We start from the raw sequence: 19092 nt of genomic DNA, 5'->3' as shown, positions 1-19092 counted from the left end.
AGGTCGGCCTGTCACTTGCTGCCAGGCAGGGAGATCGTGTCTTTTGATTTGTCCCTGGAAGGGTGGTAAGAATGTGGATGACGGGGGAATGAGCAGAGAGCCTCAGTTCCCCTGACACGTCTTGCTAGCCCCAGGGTTAGAGTGGGCAAATCAAAGCCCTGCAGCATCTGGGTGAAGTTCTTTTCCTGTGGGCAGCCTGGGGTCCGAGGAACAAGCCAGAGCAGTAGCATGTGTGACTAAGCAGGGTGGGGCCCCAGAAGGCTGAATGGCGTGGGTGGGCAGAGAGCCTGGAAGGGAAGGCCGCCTCGTTGGGGGTGTGTTTGTGTGTGGCTGGGATTGGCATGTGATGGGAGCTCCGGGCATGCCGCTGCTTGTATGGCTTTCTGTGGCCTCTGACCCTGCTGCCCATTCTTTCTCTCCACCATCACAGACGAGCCGCCTCTCCTCCTCCCTGCCTGGGCAGCCCAGTGGCCAGGGAGGGGAGTGGTGGAGCCAGCCCTGTAACATTGAGCCTCAGAGACCTATCAAAGCCAGCAGGGCTGAGCTTAGGCCAAGGGAAACACTGGAAGTCAATAAAGCTGAGTTTTGAGAGCCCAAAAAAAAAACAAAAACAAAAAAAAAAAAACAGTGGGTGAAAGAACAGATGGGCCACGCCCCAGAGAGAGGGAGACCCCAGTCACGAGCCAACGCTGTGACCGAGGCGAGGGCGGCCTTTGATGGGCTTGTTAGTAAACTGAACACAGCTGAGGAAAGGATGTCTGAGCTTTAGGACTTATCAAGAGAAACTTTGAAAACTGAAAAGCAAAGAGAAAAGAGACTGAAGAAAATGAAATAGAATATCCAAGAACTGAGAAACAACTACAAATGGAGTAATGTACACATAGTGGACACATGACAAGAAGAGAGACAGGAGCAGAAGAAATATCCATATCAATAAGGATTAATGTCAGACACCAAACCAAAGATTCTGGAAGCTCAGAGAACACCAAGCAGGATACGTACAATGAAACAATACACAGCAAAACCCTGTCCCTAAGCACATCACATTCAAACTCCAGAAAATCAAGGATAAAGAAAAAAAATCAGAGAAAAAAATTAAAGGGAAAAACCATGTTACCTGTACAGAAGCAGAGGTAAAAATTACACCTGATTCCTCCTCAGAGTCTGCACGAGCAAGAAGAGACTGGAGTGAAACGTTTAAAGTGTTAAAAGAAAAACAAAAAACCCCACCAACCTAGAATCCTGTATCCCGTGAAAGACAGTGTCAAGAGAATAAGCTACAGAGTGGAAGAAAATATTTGGAAAAGATATATCTGATAAAGGACTGATAGGAAAAATATCCAAAGAACTCTTAAAACTCAACAGTAAAAAAATGAACACTTGATTAAAAAATGGGCAAAATATCTAAATGGACATCTCAGTGAAGATGACATACAGAAGGCAAATGATGCTCAATATCCTATGTCTTTAGAAAATTACAAATTAACACAAAGAGAAGTAATCAGAAACCTATTAGAGTGGAAAATATGCAAAAAACTGAGGACAAGAAATGCTGGCAAAGATGTAGAGCAACGGGATTCTCATTCATTGCTGGTAGGAATGCAAAATGGTATGGCCACTTTGGAAGATCCAACTGAATATGCTCTTAGCACACAACCCAGCAATTGTGCTTCTTGGTATTTATGCAAATGAGTTGAAAACTAATCTATCACATAAAAAGCTGCACACAGATGTTTACAGCAGCTTTTCTCATAATTGCCAAAACTTTGAAGAAACCCAGATGTTCGTCAGTAAGTGAGTGGAAAACTGTGGTATGTCCAGACAATGGGATATTATTCACTGCCACAAAGAAATGAAATGAAAAGACATGGAGGCACCTTAAAAGCATACTACTAAGTGAAAGAGGCCAATCTGAAAAGGTTACGTACTATATGATTCCAACTACATGACATTCTGGAAAACGTAAAACCACGGAGAGAATGAAAAGATCAGTAGTTGCCAGAGGGTGGGGAGAGGGTTGCAGAGCACATGGTTTTTTCAAGGCAGGGAAACTATTCTGTATGGCACTGTAATGATGGAGACGTGTCATATGCATTTGTCAAAACCTACAGAATATACAGCACTAAGAGCAACACTTATGTAAACTAAGGACTTTGCGTGAAAATAACTGGTCAACCCAAACGCACTGCTGTGGTGCAGGGTGCTGACAGTGGGGGAAGTTGTACGTGTTGGGAGGCAAGTGGTTTATGGGAATTCTCAGATCTTTGCGATCAATTTTGCAATGAACTAAAATTGCTGTTAAAAAAAATAGTCTATTAAAAGATCCAAGGCCCCCTTTTCATCTCTGGATAAGATAAGGGCCCCATCAGTCTTACTCCTCTAAGCCCTGGAGGAGGAGGGAGAGGCCTCTTCCTGCCAGCCTGTAGCCCTGTGCACCCCCAATCCAGACCCCACACCTTGTCTCAGCACCCTCGAACCAGGAGGCCCTGTGGGGATGGGGTTTAGGCACTTGGCAGTCTCCTTCCTCACCTCCAGCCCGGTGCTTGCAGCCCTGACGTCCGCCCCGAGTTTCGCAGGCAGGTCCAGGGACAGTTTCTTCCATGACGTGATCCATCTGCCAGGGCAGGTCCCCAGGAGAGATAAAAGGATTTGGGCACAGGGTAGAGGAGCATCGGAATGGCATTCAGGGCAAAGGCCGATGTGTGGATGAAAGGGCCCTGGCTGTCTCTGGGAGGGCCACGGGCACTGGGCACCAGAGCCGCTCTGGCGTCCAAGGCGGTGCGGCCCTTCGAAGCCATACCCCAGAGTCGCAACAACAACTGGATGAGGATGCTGCAGATCTGGAAGGAGCAGGGCTATGAGAACCTTCACCTGGAGATGCATCAGAACTTCCAGGAGCTGGGGCCCATTTTCAGGTAAAGCCCTCCCTACCCCTAGCTGAGAACACCCAGAATCTTCTGCCCCTGCTGGCTGCCAAGGCCCTTACCAGACACACAGCACTGCCATTTCCCAGCTGGGCCCCTGTGCTCTGCATCCCTTGGAAGACGGGGAGGGAGCACAGTGGGCGCCGGTCAGTGTCTTTGCCAACGGACACCATGGCTCTTCATGAGGAGAGAGCAAAGCATGGCTCATGCTAAGAGCCCAGAACTCAGAAGCCCTGAAGTTGGCAAGGTTTCAAGCAGACAGCAGGAGGGATTTCCTGCCGTGAAACCACTGGTCCAGGAGAAGGGAGAGGTCAGATAAGGGACAGTCTGGACTGGTTTTGCAGAGCGGGGCCCAGGGGAGGCCATGGGCCTGGCCAGCAGGGCTTAGTGCTTTGTCCCATAGGTATGACATCGGAGGAACACGGAGGGTGTCTGTGATGCTACCGGAGGACGTGGAGAGGCTGCAGCAGGTGGAGACTCTGCACCCACGCCGGATGCTCCTGGAGCCCTGGTTGGCCTACAGACAACACCGAGGGCACAAATGTGGCGTGTTCTTGCTGTGAGGGGCGAGCGGGAATGGGGGGATGGGAAGTCTGGACACAGAGGAGGTGAGACAGAGAAGGCCCACATCACCCCTGCCTGGGGCCTCAGGGTGACCACCAGGCGCTGAGGAGTGGCAGCCCATGGGGTCCCGTCTTCCCAGCGGCTGGGGGGAAGCAGGGCAGTGGTAGAGACATGCACAGGGCACTTTGCACATGAGAGGAGGGAGAACAAAGAGCACTTGCATTAGGAAGCGCCCACTGCGCAGCCTTGGTGGCTGCTTGCTCAGCTGAGTCGGTGGCTCTCCTGTGTACAGGTCAGGAACTGAGGCCCTGAGACGGGGGTCGCTGGCCCAGGTCACAGTCAGCATGTGCCAGAGCCTGCTGTCTACCAGGGTGCTCCCTGCCCTCAGGGTGCCCTTGGCTCCTAGAGCTCAGGCTAACCTTTGCGCTGGGGAGCAGGTCCCGGGGATGAGACAGATGGGGATGGGTGCAGGCGGTTGCTGGCTCCTGTCTTCTCGGGAGCCAAGCACTGGGTGGGGCCATTGCCCTGGAGGGTGTCTCATGACCCACGGACAGAGCAGCACCCCTGGTCGGGTAGGCAGGGAGAAGAGGGTGCTTGGAGTTCGTCAGCTGCAGACAGGGTGGCCTGAGGACAGGACGAGGGCCTGAAGGAGGGACGTCAGACAGTTGACAGCCACCACACTCCCTGTGGGGAAGTGGAGTCTCTTGGGAATAGTGGGGCTTAGGTAAATAGAGCCCCTGAGTGGGGCCCTTACCTGGGGGCACCTGGGAGGGAGTGAGGACCCAGGAAGGACAGTTCCAGCAGAAGACTGGCAAGGGTACATGTGCATATCTGAAGGCAGGGGTGTGCTCGTGTGTGTGTGTGTGTGTGTGTGCGTGTGCATGTCTGTGCGTTTGTATGTGGGTGCATGCGTGCTTGTGCGTGTGTGAGTGTGCATGTGTATGTATGCTGTCTTGTGTGCGTGTGTGTGTGTGTGTGCATTTTCAGTCATGTGTATTGTATGGGCTTGTGTGTCTTTGTGTTCACGTTTGTAAGCATGTTGTGTATGCTTATGCCCTTGTGATTTGTGTATTTTTATGTATGTGCACACGCATGTATTGAGTGTCTGCATGCACACACACATTGCGAACACCAGTGTCATTGTCAATCCCTACAAGCAGATAACCATAGAAAAATCAAGGTGCTTTTGCATGAATGTGGCTGAGAGGGCAACCTCCTGCCCAGCATTCCCTGGAGGACATCCGTCAGCCCCCTTGTGCTCTTGGCTCTGTCTCAGGGGTATCCTGGGAGACACAGTTTGGTTTCTGCCCTACAGAAGATGGAGACACTTCACAGAAGCAGGCAGATGCTACGGGCACAGAGGCAGCACGCTCAGGAGGGGAAGGGTGGGGAGATGAGAGGTCAGCCAGGGCCGGTCCCCTCTGGGGCACGGTGTGTGTGACGGGGTAACACGGCAACACGTGACAGGAGGGGCAACCTCTCCCCAGAGAAAAGACCTCCTCACCTAGGGAGGGCCGCGTGGGTGACTGTGTGCCAGGACTGGGGCATGCAAGTTCACTGGAATGAACTCCATGAACCCCCGCAGCACGTTCAGGCAGAAGCCACTGTCTCATCCCCAACTCAGACCTGAGTGGCCTGCGGCCCAGCACCTGGAGGCTGCTCTGACTTTATCATAGCCGTCACTGCTGTCTTTGGTTACTATTGCATGAAATACCTTTTTCTATACATCCATTTTCAACCTTTAGTTATTTGCACCTGAAATGAGTCTTGCAGACAGCATATAGTTGAATCATGTTTTTTAATCCATTCTGCCAATCTCTATCTTTTGATCGAAGAATTTAATCCATTTACATTTAAAGTAAATACTAATAAGGAGGGACTTTTTTCTTTGATTTTCCTATTTCTTCTGTATTCCTTTTAGCTTTTTTGTTCCTCATTTTCTGCTTTAGTCTTCTGTCGTGTTAACTTAATTTTTTGCAGTAAAACATTTAAATTCCTTTATTTCCTTTTGTGTATATCCTTTAGCTATTTTATTTGTGTTTACCATAATGATAATCATTAACATCCTTTAATTATAACATTCTGAATTGAATTTAAGCTAGCTTAACTTCAGTAATATACAAAAACTTTGTTCCTTTTATGGTTCTGTCCCCACTGCTTTCAGTTGTTGATGACAAACTGGTACCTCTTTAAACATTGTGTGTCCAAAACTTAAACTGAAAATTATAAATAAATTAATTTCTTAAAGTATGTAGAAAACAAATTGTCGACTTGCAAACTAAAGATACAATAATAGTGGCTTTTAGACTAATTTTGCTTATCAAGTGTATTAACCTCTTAAATCATGTATAAAACAAAAACCATAGTGACACACCATTGCTGCAATAATATTAGCTTTCATAATTGCCCATTCATTTACCTTTACTGAGTTCTTTATTTCTTCATACATTTTTGAGTCACTGCCTAGTGTCCTTTCATTTCAACCTGCAAGATTTTCTCAAAGATTTCTTACAAGGCAGGTCTAGTGGTATCAAACTCCCTCACTTTTATTTATCTGGAAATATATTAATTTCTCCTGCACTTTTGGAGGGCAGTTTTTATGGATATAAGAACCTTGGTCAGTAATATTTTTTACTTTCAACACTTAGAATATACCGGCCAACTGTCTTCTGGCTACCAAAGTCTCTGGTGAGAAATCTCTCGATTGTCTTTTTAAGAATCCCTTGTATATGATTTCTCTCTTGCTGCTTTCAAAACCTCTCCTTGTCTTTGGCTTTCAACAATTTTATTATAATGTACTTTGGTGTGAGTCTCTTTGAGTTCAATCTACCTGGAGTTCATTGAGTTTCTTGGATGTTTAAAGTCATATCTTTCATCAAATTTGGGAAGTTATTTCTTCAAATATTCTGTCTGCCCTTTTTGCTCTCTTTTTTCTTTCTGAGACTCTCATAATGCATATGCTGATCACTTTGATGGTGTCCCACAGGTACCATAGGCTCTTTTCACTTTTCTTCAATCTCTTATTCTTTCAGACTTGAAAATTTCCACAGTCCTATCTTCAAGTTCACCAATTCTTTCTTCTGCCTGCTCAAATCTGCCTTTGGATCTCTCCAGTGAATTTTTTATTTCAGTGATTATATTTTCCAGCTCTGGTATTTTTTTTTTTTTAGGTTTTCCATCTCTTTTTTGATATTTCATTTTGCTTATACATCCTGTTCTAGAATTTTTCTATGTCTTTTTTTTTTTTTTTTTTTTTTTTTTTTTGAGACAGTCTCGCTCTGTTGCCCGGGCTAGAGTGAGTGCCATGGCGTCAGCCTAGCTCACAGCAACCTCAAACTCCTGGGCTCAAGTGATCCTTCTGCCTCAGCCTCCCGAGTAGCTGGGACTACAGGCATGTGCCACCATGCCTGGCTAACTTTTTCTGTATATATTTTTTAGTTGGCCAGATAATTTCTTTCTATTTTTAGTAGAGACGGGGTCTCGCTCTTGCTCAGGCTGGTCTCGAACTCCTGACCTCAAGCGATCTACCCACCCCCGCCTCCCAGAGTGCTAGGATTACAGGCGTGAGCCACCGCGCCCAGCCTATGTCATCTTTTAGATCTTTGAGTATCTTTAAGACAGCTGTTTTAAATCTTTTAAGTTCTAGTAGATCTGCCATCAAGTCTTTTTTTCAGGGATTTCTGTTGATTCATTTTTTTTCTTTTGTATGAGCCATACTTTCCTGTTTCTTTCTTTGCCATGGAATATTTTAGATATTTCAGTCTAATAATGTGGTAACTCTGGAAATCAAATTCTCCCCCTCCTTAGGGTTTGCTGGTTTTGTTACTGTTTTTGCAAGTCATTTATTCGATTGTTGTAGACTGTCTTTGTGCTGAGGCCTGAGATATAAACTTCAGGTATTCCTAGATCTTTTCTGAGTCTACCTCTGGACAAATGGGGTAACTTTCTAATTTCCCCCATATATGCAGTTGTTGTTGAATGTACTGCAATGCCTGGCTCTGAAAAGAGGAAACATAAAACAATTAAGGAGAAAAATATGCTAGCCCATTAAAGCCCATGGCAGTCACTTCAGCCAGAGAGGGAGAGGCTTGCAATGATGAGGAGGGATAGAAACAATGGTGACCTGTCTTTTGTCTGCACCTCTATGATCAGAAGAGCAATCTGTGATCAAACCACAGATCCCTGATACTTGGAGGGCAGGGTCCTTTTAGTACAGCTTGGCTCCTGCAAGCTGCATGTAAGTTGCCCCAGGACCATGTCCACAGCTGCCTATCACAGGCAGGGGATGAGGGACTGCTACTGTACTAAGAGCTGAAATTAACCACAATTTATTGTCTAAGACTTCTCCTGGAAGTTGCAAGCTAACAATAGATTCCAGAGTTCTAAAGTAGATACCCTGATAAATTCTCACATTATAATGGTTATCTAGCTGGGGAGACAGATTCCTGGTGCATCATCTGCTGCCATATTCACAGAAATTTGCTAAGGCTGCTAGAGTGAAAGTGGTGAAGCTAATAAGAAACATAGACAGCCTTCCCGAGGGCCCCCAATTAGTGCCCTGCCCCAATGATTCCCAGTGAAGACAAGGAAGGGGGACACAGGTTTGGGGCTGGGTGTTTGCTCGGGCTGCCTCTCCAGCTCTGCTCTCTGCTCTGTAGGAATGGGCCCGAATGGCGCTTCAACCGATTGCGGCTGAATCCAGATGTGCTATCACCAAAGGCCGTCCAGAAGTATATTCCCAGGGTGGATATGGTGGCAAGGGATTTCTCCCAGGCCCTGAAGGAGAAGGTGCTACAGAATGCCCGGGGCAGCCTGACCCTGGACATCCAGCCCAGCATCTTCTACTACACCATAGAAGGTGTGGGGTCAGGTGGAAGACCCCACCTCAGCAACTTTGGAGTAGACCAGGAATGGGGCAGGGGTGCTGGTGGGAGGCAGCTGGGAGTTGCAGGGCTGCCTTAGGCTCAGCAGTGCCATCCTCCCTGCAGCCAGCAACTCAGCACTTTTTGGAGAGAGGCTGGGCCTCCTGGGCAGTAACCCCAGCCCTGCCAGCCTGAAGTTCATCCATGCCCTGGAGGCCATGTTCAAATCCACCGTACAGCTCATTTTCATGCCCAGGAGCCTGTCCCGCTGGACCAGCACCAAGACATGGGAGGAGCATTTTGAGGCCTGGGACTACATCTTCCAGTATGGTGAGGGCCAAGCACCTGACAGTGCCACATGGCAGGGACACTGTGGTGGCCCAGTTGTCCATTCTCCACAGACCAGGAGAGAGCAGAGGCCACATAAAAGAGCTATGGCTTCCTCCATGTCTTGTCAAAGAGAGTTGGGGGCGAGGCAGGGGCTGGGCTGGACTGATCCGGAGGTCAGGGGTGGGGGCAGAGAAACTTGGGGGTGTTGTGGGCAGGGTGTGTAGGAGGAGGGCAAAGAAGAGGTGCTTCTCAGCTCCACAGCTGGAGGGCTGATTCTGCTTCTTCCTACAGCCAACAATTGCATCCAGAAAATCTATCAGGAACTAGCACTCAACCGCCCTGAACACTACAGCGGTATCATGGCAGAGCTGTTGTTGCATGGAGACTTGTCACCAGATGCCATCAAGGCCAATGCCATTGAACTTACAGCAGGGAGTGTGGACACGGTCAGGGCAACAACCAGCCCCACTCCTGACGCTCACGCTACCTCCCAGGCAGTGGCCTCTGATGCCACCTGTCAGTCCCAGGCTCTGCCTCCCACATTCCTCAGCTCACCCTCAGCCCATGCCTCAGCTTCAGAAGTGATGACAAGATTTGTAGGTGGCCTTGCTTGGGATGGGGTCCCTTTTCTCTGGAGGACTCAGGGAAAGCAGTCCAGGGGGGCATTAGGATCACACCGCTGACCCTCCTGGGAGGGGCACCGAGGGAGGAGGTCCTGCCGGTGCCAAGGTCTGAGCCTCGTGCACGTGGCTCCTGCAGACCTCCTTCCCCTTGCTGATGACACTCTTTGAGCTGGCTCGCAACCCCGACGTGCAGCAGGCCCTTCGCCAGGAGAGCCTGGCAGCCCAGGCCAGCATCACTGACAATCCCCAGAGGGCACTGGTGGAGCTGCCCCTGCTGCGGGCCGCCCTCAAGGAGACCCTGAGGTAGGTGCCTGCTGACTCCTCCCCAGATGCCCCGCCCCTGCCCAGGTGCCGGGCCCCTTGCTGGAGAGCAGTGCCCACTGGGGGGGGGGGGGCAGCCAGAAAATGGGGCTGATAAGCAGGCTTGCCTCGGGACCCATTCCTGCTGCACCTCCTTTCCTCCCTCGAAGGAGCGGGCCCCTTCCTTCCTCTGGAATCCCTGTCACTATCCTGGGGGCCAACTTTGAGCACATCCTCCTTGGCTCGGGGCCGCTCTGGTTGGGGACAGGTTTGGCTGAGCTCAGCAGGTGCAAGGAAGCACTTCTTCATGGTCTGGGCTTCCCATGGGTCCAGGACCTCTGGGGGATCTTGGTAGGAAGGGTGCAGGGGGCACAGGAGGGGGCCTGTCAATGCTGACACCACTACTGATGTCCCCACCTCAGGCTCTACCCGGTGGGCCTCATCCTGGAGCGACTCCTGCCCTCAGACATGGTGCTGCAGAACTACCACATCCCAGCTGGGGTGAGTGTGCCCCCATCGCCCCTCCAGTAGAGCCCCCGGCCACCTTCCCTGACGGTGCAGCTGACCTCTCCCTCCGCACTGTCCTGTCCGTAGACACTGGTCCAGGTGTTCCTCCATTCGCTGGGTCGCCACTCCGCCTCCTTCCCGAGGCCAGAGCGCTATGAGCCCCAGCGCTGGCTAGAGGTCAAGGGTTCCAGCACAAACTTCCGCCACGTGGCCTTTGGCTTTGGCGTGCGCCAGTGCCTGGGGCGGCGCCTGGCAGAGGTGGAGATGCTGCTCCTGCTGCACCACGTGAGCGGCCGGGTGGGGGAGGCAGGAGCAGAGTGGGGCGAGGCCCGGATCTGGAGCGGGAGGAGCAGAGTGGAGTGGGCGCTGGGAGGGGCGGGGCGGCGGTCGGGGTGGAAGGCGGGGCCTTGCGGGCTGGGGCGGGGCCTGTGCAGGTTAAGGCGGGCCTGGGCCGGGCTGAGTGGGGCAGGTCTGGGCTAACTGGCTGGCAGTGGTGGGGACCACAGGCTGCTCTTCCCCTGCAGCATGTGCCTCACCTGGGAGAGTGGGTGGAGGATGCATCAGGTCCTTGGGCAGCTGACTAGACCAGATGGAAACTCAGCTTCTGTCGTAGGTGCTGAAAAACTTCCTGGTGGAGACACTAAACCAAGAGGATGTAAGGATGGTGTACCGGTTCATATTGAGGCCCACCACTCTGCCCCTCCTCACCTTCAGGGCCATCAACTAGTCACCCCTCCGCACTGAGGGTCCCACCGTCGCCACCAGCGCCCCTCTACCATGGCCCCAGGCCACCTTTCTTCTCTCCCTGTGCACTACGCACTGTGCCACACCTCTGTCCAGCTGGCCCAAAGCCTACAGGGCCAGGGCTTGCTAGGCTACACGGCAAGGCCAGGGCAGAGCTGAGGACACTCTTGCTGTTGAGACCTGACCCTGTCCCCTGCTCCACCTGGCTCCTTCTCCAGCAAGCATTATCCCCTGAGTGCTTTGCCCCCATCCCCCCAGGACTAGCTCCAGGCTCCTTACATGGCCATCCAAGGGCCCTCAGATCTGGCCCCATGCCTTCCTGTCCGGTCTCACATCCCCCTGTTGCCCTCTCCCTATCCCCTTACAAAAACCTCTGTGTGGCTTGTGTCAGCATCCTTAAAGGGGAACCCAGCATCTGAGTGTCTAAGCCTAGTTCACTGACTCTCTGAAATCCACCGTCTAGGAATGGGATCCTGCAAGGGAGAGGGAAGAGGTGCTTGTGATCATTTGTCCTGACACATCCCCATTTTCAAGTCAAGAAAACCCAGTCTGGAGGCAACTGTGATCCCACAGCTAACTAGTGCCAGCCACACGCCCCGGGCCTCATTGCCTATGGACTAGACATCGTTCGGCCAGTGGGCATTCAGTGCTCTGCTCCCTGTCCTGTCCCTGGGGCAGGTCCTGAGGATGCTGAAAGGAGAGGAGGACGAATGTGGGGTGGAATGCTTGGATGTAGCTTGAGCAATGTGTCTGGCAACAGGATAGACGTGACTAGGCCAATGATTATACAGATGGCTTTTGTTTACTCCATCCTCTGGTCAACATATGAACACATGCTGTGTGCTAGGACCTGGGGTGGGTGGGCACAGGGAGGCAGCAGTTAGCAAAGGCGACATGCCTCCATCTCCCCCTGCCCACTGTGCTCCTAATCCAGCAGAGGCAATAGATGCCTCAAAACGGGCCCCTCTGCAGTGCATCAGTGCAGCAAGGGGACGTGCCTAGGTTGAGGGTGCAAATAGCCATATTGTCTTTACCCCAGCTATTTTCACTGGGGTGACTATCACAGCAGCCAGATCAGAGCTTTTGTTTTCCTATCAATAGAAAAATCCTTTGGTACACCTAGAAGCACGCCTAGCCAGACTGTCTTTGTCTTAGCCTGTTCAGGCTGCTATAACAAAGTACCATAGCCTCGGTGTTTTACAAACAACAGAAATTTATTTCTCACTGTTCTGGAGGCTGGAAAGGGTAGACTCAAAGGGCCAGCACATTCTGTGTCTGGGGGGCTTCTCTCCCTGGTTCTTAGATGAGACCTTCCCACTGTGTCCTCACATGGTGGATAGGGAGAGGGAGCTCTCTGGGGCCTATTTAATCAGGGCACTAGTCCCATTCAGAGGGCTCCTTCCTCATGACCTCATCACCTTCCAATGGCCCTGTGCTCCTGTTATCATCATGTTGGTGATTAGATTTTAGCATATGAATTTTGTAGAGACACAAAAATTCAGATATAGCATTCTGTCTCTAGTAGCTCCAAAAGTCTAAACTCACTCTAGCATCTACTTTAAAGTCTAAATCCAAAGTCTCATTTAAATGTTATCTACATTGGATGTGGATAAGACTCAAGGTACAATTTATCCTGAGTCAGACTGCTCTTGCTGTGAACTTACCAATCAAACAAGTTATGTGCTTCCAAAATACAATGTTTGCACAGGGACAGGATTGACATTCTCATTCCAGAAGAAAAACATAGGGAAGAAGGAAGGGGTAATAAGCCCCAGGAAACTCTAAAACTTAATGGGCCATACAGCCTTAAGTTTCAAGAATAATCTTCTTTGACTGATGTCCCATCTCCTGGACACACTAGGGCAGGGGCTGGGCCCCCAAGGCCCAGGATGCCTGCCTTTGTTGGACACAACACACACAGTGCAGTCTTCATGGGGATTTTATGCTGGACCAGCATCACAGCTGATCCTGGGCCTGGGCTCGGAGCTACTGGGGTTTTGGCATTCAGCCACCTGTATGGATTGGCTTGGTGGATTGAAGACAGAGCCCCACCCAGCACTGGGGAGGTGCAGTGGCTGCTGGCCCCAGAACAGGGCTCTCCAGAGGTGGCTTTGGTCTCAAGGTGGCGCCAAGCTCCAGCAGCTTGCCTCTCACAGGGTAGGTGAGGGTGGAGAGTTCACACCTTATGCTGCTGATCCAGGGCAACACAGCTGCAGGAGTTCTTGGCAGCTCCCCAAACTGGGAGACTGGGGCTCTCCGGTGGTAAGGTCTGTAGGTGTCTGCTGTGGCAGAGGGCCTGGTGGGATCCTCTGCTTATCTTCTACCCGCAATGGGAAGTCCCTCCTGACTCCACGCAGATCCAATCTGGGCTGCGGAGACAGGGTTGCAGAGACCAAGTACCTCCCCACCACTCTCCTGGATTTCTGATCACCACAAGTGCATCTCCCCTCCCCTGCTGCAGTTCTCTCCCTTCCACACCCCAGTCAAAGCTTAGCTGTTTATTCATTGCCTTGGTCCCTCATGCAGGGGATGAGCGCCACCAGTCTGTGCTCAGCCATCTCGCTCCCACTCTCAGGGGTTCTTCAAGGCTGGGGGCTGCCTTCCTTTTTGGCTCTAAGTGGTTTCCCAGTTTTGCCTCAGCCCTGGCGTGGTCAGAGGGCCGCCCCCAGATGGGGGAGGTCCCTAGGAATGTCCCAGTAGTGTGGGAGGCTGGCTAGGGGTGTGCCCAGGGCACCTGTGGGATGGACCTCCTGCAGCACAGTGCTGCTGGGCAGCTGCTCTGATTTGTCACCTTTGGCCACATTACAGAGCAGTTTCCAGGGCTGGGGGTGCTGGTCCTGCCTTCCCCGTCTGTCTCTGGCTGTCCCAGGGACATTTCTCCCTTCAGGCAATCCATGGGTTGAGGCAGGCAAGGTCTCCTTCCAGGGAACCCATGATGGTGAGGAAGCTGGTTGTCCATCTCCATGTCCCCTTTTCCACTGCAGAAACCATGAGCGTGAGTGTGTGTGTGGGATCTTCCATGCAATTGGTTCCGGGCACATTGGGACAGGGGCGTCGTGGATGTGAAAATCCCCTTTTCTTAGCATCTGCTTGGAGTTTTTTCATTTCTCTTGGCCCTGGGAACTTTCTCATCTTAAAAGCAGCAAGAGAAAAGCATCCAGTCACATGTTAGGGAATTCCCATTCAAAACTATCTGATTTCTCAGAAGAAACATTATAAGCCAGGAGAGAATGGGATGATATATTCAAAGTACTGAAAGAAAAAAAACAACTGCCAGTCAAGAACATTATACATAGCAAAGCTATACTTCAGAAATAAAGAAGAAAAAAATCTTTCGCACACAAGCAAAACCTGAGAGAATTCATCACCACTAGACTAGCCTTACAAGAAATGCTCAAGGGAGTCTTACAACTGGAAGTGGAAAGTCAATAAACACCATTATGAAAACCCCGCAAAACTATGAAACTCACTGGTAAAGCTGATACACAAAAGAGAAATAGAAAGGAATCAAACCTTATCTTCACAGAAAACCACCCAACTGTAAAATAAATAAGAGAGAAAATAAGGTACAAAAGATATATAGTGCAACTGGAAAATAATCAATAAAATGACCGGAGTAAGTCCTCACATATCAATAATAACCTTGATTGTAAATGGATTAAATACCCCAATTAAAAGATATAGTCTGGCAGAATGAATAAAAGCAGAACAAGACACAACTATGTACAGCCTACAAGAAACTCACCTCACCTGTAAAGACACACAGAGATTGAAAATGAAAGAATGGAAAAAGATATTCCATGAGAATGGAAACCAAAAGGGAGCGGTAGTTATACCTATACCAGACAAAATAGACTCCAAAGTTAAAGCTGTAAAAACAGACAAAGAAGAACATTATATAATTATCAATTCTGAATGAGAATATAACAATTACAAATATATATGCACCCAAAATCCAAATCCCAGATATATAAAGCGAATATTATTAGATCCAAAGGGAGAGGTAGATCCCAACACCACAATAGCTGGGGGCTCTCTCAGCATTGGACAGATCAACTAGACAGAAAATCAACAAAGAAACATTGGATCTAAACCACACCACAGATTAAACGCACCTAACAAGATATTTACAGAACATTTCACCCAATAGTTGCAGAATGCACATTCTTTTCATCATCTATTCCCCAGAATAGACCATATGTTAGTCCACAAAGCAAGTCTCCAAAATGTTTAAAACTTAAAATCATATCCAGTATCTTATCTGACCACAATAGAATAAAACTAGACATCAATAGTAAGAGAAACACTCAAAACTGTACAAATACATGGAAATTAAACAAAATTCTCCTGAATGATCAATAGGTAAAGGAAGAAATTAAGAATGAAAATTTTAAATTCCTTGAAATTAATGAAAATAGAAACACAACATACCAAAAGCTATGGGACACAGAAAAAGCAGTATTAAGAGGGAAGTTTGTAGCAATACGTAGCTACATTAAAAAACTGGAAAGATTTCAAATAAACAACCTAACAATGCACCTCAAAGAACTAGAAAAGCAAAAACAAAATAAACCCAACATTAGTAGAAGAAAACAAATAATAACGATCACAGCAGAAATAAACAAAATTGAGACTAAAAAAAAAAACAATATAAAAGATTAAGGAAACAAAACATTGGTGTTTTGAAAAGATAAACAAAATCAACAAACCATTAGCTATACTAACTAGCAACAAAAGAGAGAAGACACAAATCAATAGAATGAGCAACTAAAAAGGAGACATCACAATGGATACCACAATTTCAATACAAAGGATTCTTAGAGACTATTATGAACAACTATACACCAAAAAGTTTAAAAAAAGTAAAGGAAATAGATAAATTCCTGGACAGATTGAACCAAGAATGAATAGGAAACCTGATCAAACCAATAACATGGAACAAGATTGAATCAGTAATAAAAAGTCTTCCAACAAAGAAAAGTCCAAGATGGGATGGCTTCACCACTGAATTTCACCTAACTTTTGCAGAGGAATTAATACCAGTTCTTCTCAAACTATTCCAAAAAATTTCCTTTGCTTTCCTTGAAGCAAAGGAAATTCTTCCTATTTCATTCTACACATGAATGAAATATTCATAACCTTGATACCAAAACCTGATAAGGTCACAACAATGACAAAAACCGAAAACCCCTACAGGCCAATATCCCTGATGAACATAGGTGCAAAAATCCTCAACAAAATACTAGCAAACAGAGTTCAATAGCACATTAATAAGATCATTCACCATGATAAAACAGGATTCATCCCAGAGATGCAAGGATGGTTCAACATATGTAAATCCGTAAATATGCTACATCACATTAACAGAACACCTCATGTTCTCACTCATAGGTAGAAGCTTTAAAAAGTTGATTTCTTACAAGTACAAAGTAGAACAGAGGATACTGGAGGCTAGGAAGGGTAGGAAAATAGGAGGAATAGAGAGAGATTTATTAAAGGCTACAAAATTACAGTTAGATAGGAGGAATAACTTCTAGCATACTATTGCACTGTAGCATGACTACAGTTAACAATAACAGTTTACATAGTTTCAAATAGCTAGAAGGAAGATATTGAATGTTCCCAACACAAAGAACCCCAATTAAAAGATATAGTTTGGCAGAATGAATAAAAGCAGAACAAATGTTTGAGATGATGGACATACTAATTACCCTAACCTGATCATCATACATTATGTGTATCAAAACATCAGTATGTACCTCATAAACATGTGCAATTAATACTTGTCAATTAAAAATAAAATTAAATTTAAAATTTTTTAAAGAATAAAGAAACAGGGGAGGATTAAACCAGAACTAGTGAGATTGTTTACCTATGAGCTGTGCATATGAGATGGGAAGGAGAAATGCAACGTTGTGATGCCACTTCTGACAATTCCCTGAATATATCTTATTGTATAGTTTCTGCTTTTGTAGTCATTTGACAGCACAACTTAAAAAAAAAAAAAAAAAAAAAGGAGGGAATGTCTGCAAGATGGGGGACTAGGAAGCTCCAAGCCCTTTCTCCTCCACTGAAACACTGAATAAATACAATATATGGACCAAAATAGCCTTCTGAGAACTCTGGAAATCAGTTAAGAAGTTATGGCAATCAAATGAATGCCTAATCAAGCAAACACCACTCTCAAACAAGAAGAAAATTTAATGACATTTTGCTTGCCGTTGGCCTACCATCTCTCAGTACATTGTGGCATAGTTGAGAGGAAACCACCCAATAAACATTTCCTCCCTTGGGATCAAACGAAAAGAGTGGAAAGTTCTTGCAGTGTTCCAGCTTGTCTGGGGACTGCCCAAGGGACTGGTTTCTCTCTTGCCTGACTCGGAGTTATGATGGGAATGGAAGTATAGTTGGAATACCAGATTAGAAGCCACTGAAAACAGTGGTGAGCATGACCACACTTTAGAGCTGCAGGAAGTCTACCAACCTTCAGGTGCCTGAGAGCAGGAGATTACAGGCAGAAAAATAAAATACAAATCCAAGGCCTCTGAGAAGAAGCAATGGTGAGACTCTAAGGGAAATCAGTACATTGAAAAGCAGCTGTATATATGGGGAACTGGAATAAGAACACACATACAGGTCCAGGAAAGACACATCCCTATAAAATGTTTGAGAGGACCTTAAACCTTTAATTCAGGCCGATTAGTGAAGATTTTCCCTCTGCATGAAGCCAGTCCCCAAAGACTTGGAAAGGTGGCCACTTATTCAAATGCCCAAATGTTAACAAAATATTACAAGGCATACAAAGAAATGGAAAACATGACCTGCTCAGAGAAAAAGAATGAATCTCTAGAAACTGACCCAAAAGAAACACAGGCCTCTGACTTACTTGATAAATAATTTTAAACTGTCTTAAATATGTTTGATGACTGAAAAGAGAACATGGACAACTACATGAAATGAGGAAAATAATTTGTGAACAAAATAAGAACATCAACAGGCCGGGCGCAGTGGCTCACACCAGTAATCCTAGAACTCTGGGAGGCCGAGGCAGATGAATCATTTAAGCTCAGAAGTTCGAGACCAGCCTGAGCAAGAGCAAGATCCTGTCTCTACTAAAAAAAATAGAAAGAAATTATCTGGATAACTAAAAATACATAGAAAAAATTAGCCGGGCATGGTGGCGCATGCCTGTAGCCCCAGCTACTTGGGAGGCTGAGGCAGGAGGATCGCTTGAGCCCAGGAGTTTGAGGTTGCTGTGAGCTAGGCTGATGCCACGGCACTCTAGTCCAGGCAACAGAGTAAGACTCGGTCTCAAAAAAAAAAAAAAAAAAAAAAAAAGAACATCTACAAAGAGGTAGAAATTATTTTTTAAAAAGAACCAAACAAATTTCAGAGTTGGAAAATATAATAACTTTGTTTATAAATGCACTAGGTGGGTTCAACAGCAGACTCGATCAGGTAAAAGAAAGAATCTATGAGCTTGAAGACAGGTCACTTGAAATTATTATTAGGGAAAGAAAAGAAAAAAGAATGAAAGTGACCAGAGCCTCAGGGACTTATGGGACACCATCAAGCACCAATGTACGAACTCTAGATGTCTTAGAAGGAGAAGAGAGAGAAAAGGACAAGAGAGTTTGTTTGAAGAAATGATGGTTGAAATTTTCCCATATTTGAAGAAAGAAACGGGTATAAAAATACAAGAATTTCAACAACCTCCAAGAAGATCCACACATTAGACACATTATAATAAACCTGTGAAAATTCAGACAAAGAGAGAAACTTGAAAACAGTAAGGGAATCTTTATCAGATTATCAGCGAATGTCTCAGTGGAAATCTTGCCAGCTAGAAGGTAGTGGAATGATACACTTAAAGTGCTCAAAGAAAAAAACTCTCAACTAAGAATTTTGTAGCCAGCAAAACTTTCCTTCAAAAGTGAAGGAGAAAGTAAAACTTTCCCATAAGCAAAGGCTGAGGGAGTTTATTACTACCAGACCTGCCCTACAAGAAAGACTAAAGGGAAGAGTTCACATTGAAATGAAAGGACGCTAGACAGAATTGCAAGCAGGGTATCAAAGAGATATTTTTGCAGCCATGTTCATAGCAGCATTATTCACAATAACCAAAAGGTAGAAGCAACCCAAGTGTCCATCAGTGGATAAATGTGTAAACGAAATGTGGTATATACACAGTGAATATTATTCAGCCTTAAAAAGGAAGGAAATTCTGACACATGCTAC

The 19092-nt window shown here is 47.0% G+C and overlaps 1 protein-coding gene across 2 annotated transcripts; it reads left to right on the top strand.

Annotated features, from left to right (window-relative positions):
* The first annotated feature begins 2676 nt into the window (after positions 1-2676).
* On the top strand, positions 2677-10837 carry LOC138381592 (cytochrome P450 11B2, mitochondrial-like). 2 transcript variants are annotated; one of them, XM_069465921.1, is made up of 9 exons: positions 2677-2915; positions 3328-3483; positions 8147-8346; positions 8477-8680; positions 8972-9126; positions 9440-9606; positions 10026-10104; positions 10198-10395; positions 10724-10837. In XM_069465921.1, the coding sequence occupies exons 1-9, from the start codon at positions 2677-2679 to the stop codon at positions 10835-10837; spliced, it is 1512 nt and encodes a 503-aa protein (XP_069322022.1). The 2 variants fall into 2 exon arrangements, with proteins under 2 accessions (XP_069322022.1, XP_069322023.1); XM_069465922.1 differs by lacking the exon at positions 10198-10395.
* The last annotated feature ends 8255 nt before the right edge of the window (positions 10838-19092 follow it).

This window comes from Eulemur rufifrons, chromosome 3 (assembly GCF_041146395.1).
Source record: "Eulemur rufifrons isolate Redbay chromosome 3, OSU_ERuf_1, whole genome shotgun sequence".
NCBI classification, from domain to species: Eukaryota; Metazoa; Chordata; class Mammalia; order Primates; family Lemuridae; genus Eulemur; species Eulemur rufifrons.
The sequence above is the reverse complement of the archived record's forward strand: the minus strand, read 5'-3'. Positions and strand labels throughout refer to the sequence as shown.

Coding starts and splice junctions, on each gene's coding strand:
- LOC138381592 (XM_069465921.1), top strand. CDS start 2,677: ATGGCATTCAGGGCAAAGGCCGATGTGTGGATGAAAGGGCCCTGGCTG. Junction 8,681..8,971: donor GGACTACATCTTCCAGTATG/GTGAGGGCCAAG, acceptor TTCTTCCTACAG/CCAACAATTGCATCCAGAAA. Junction 9,127..9,439: donor CAGCAGGGAGTGTGGACACG/GTCAGGGCAACA, acceptor TGGCTCCTGCAG/ACCTCCTTCCCCTTGCTGAT.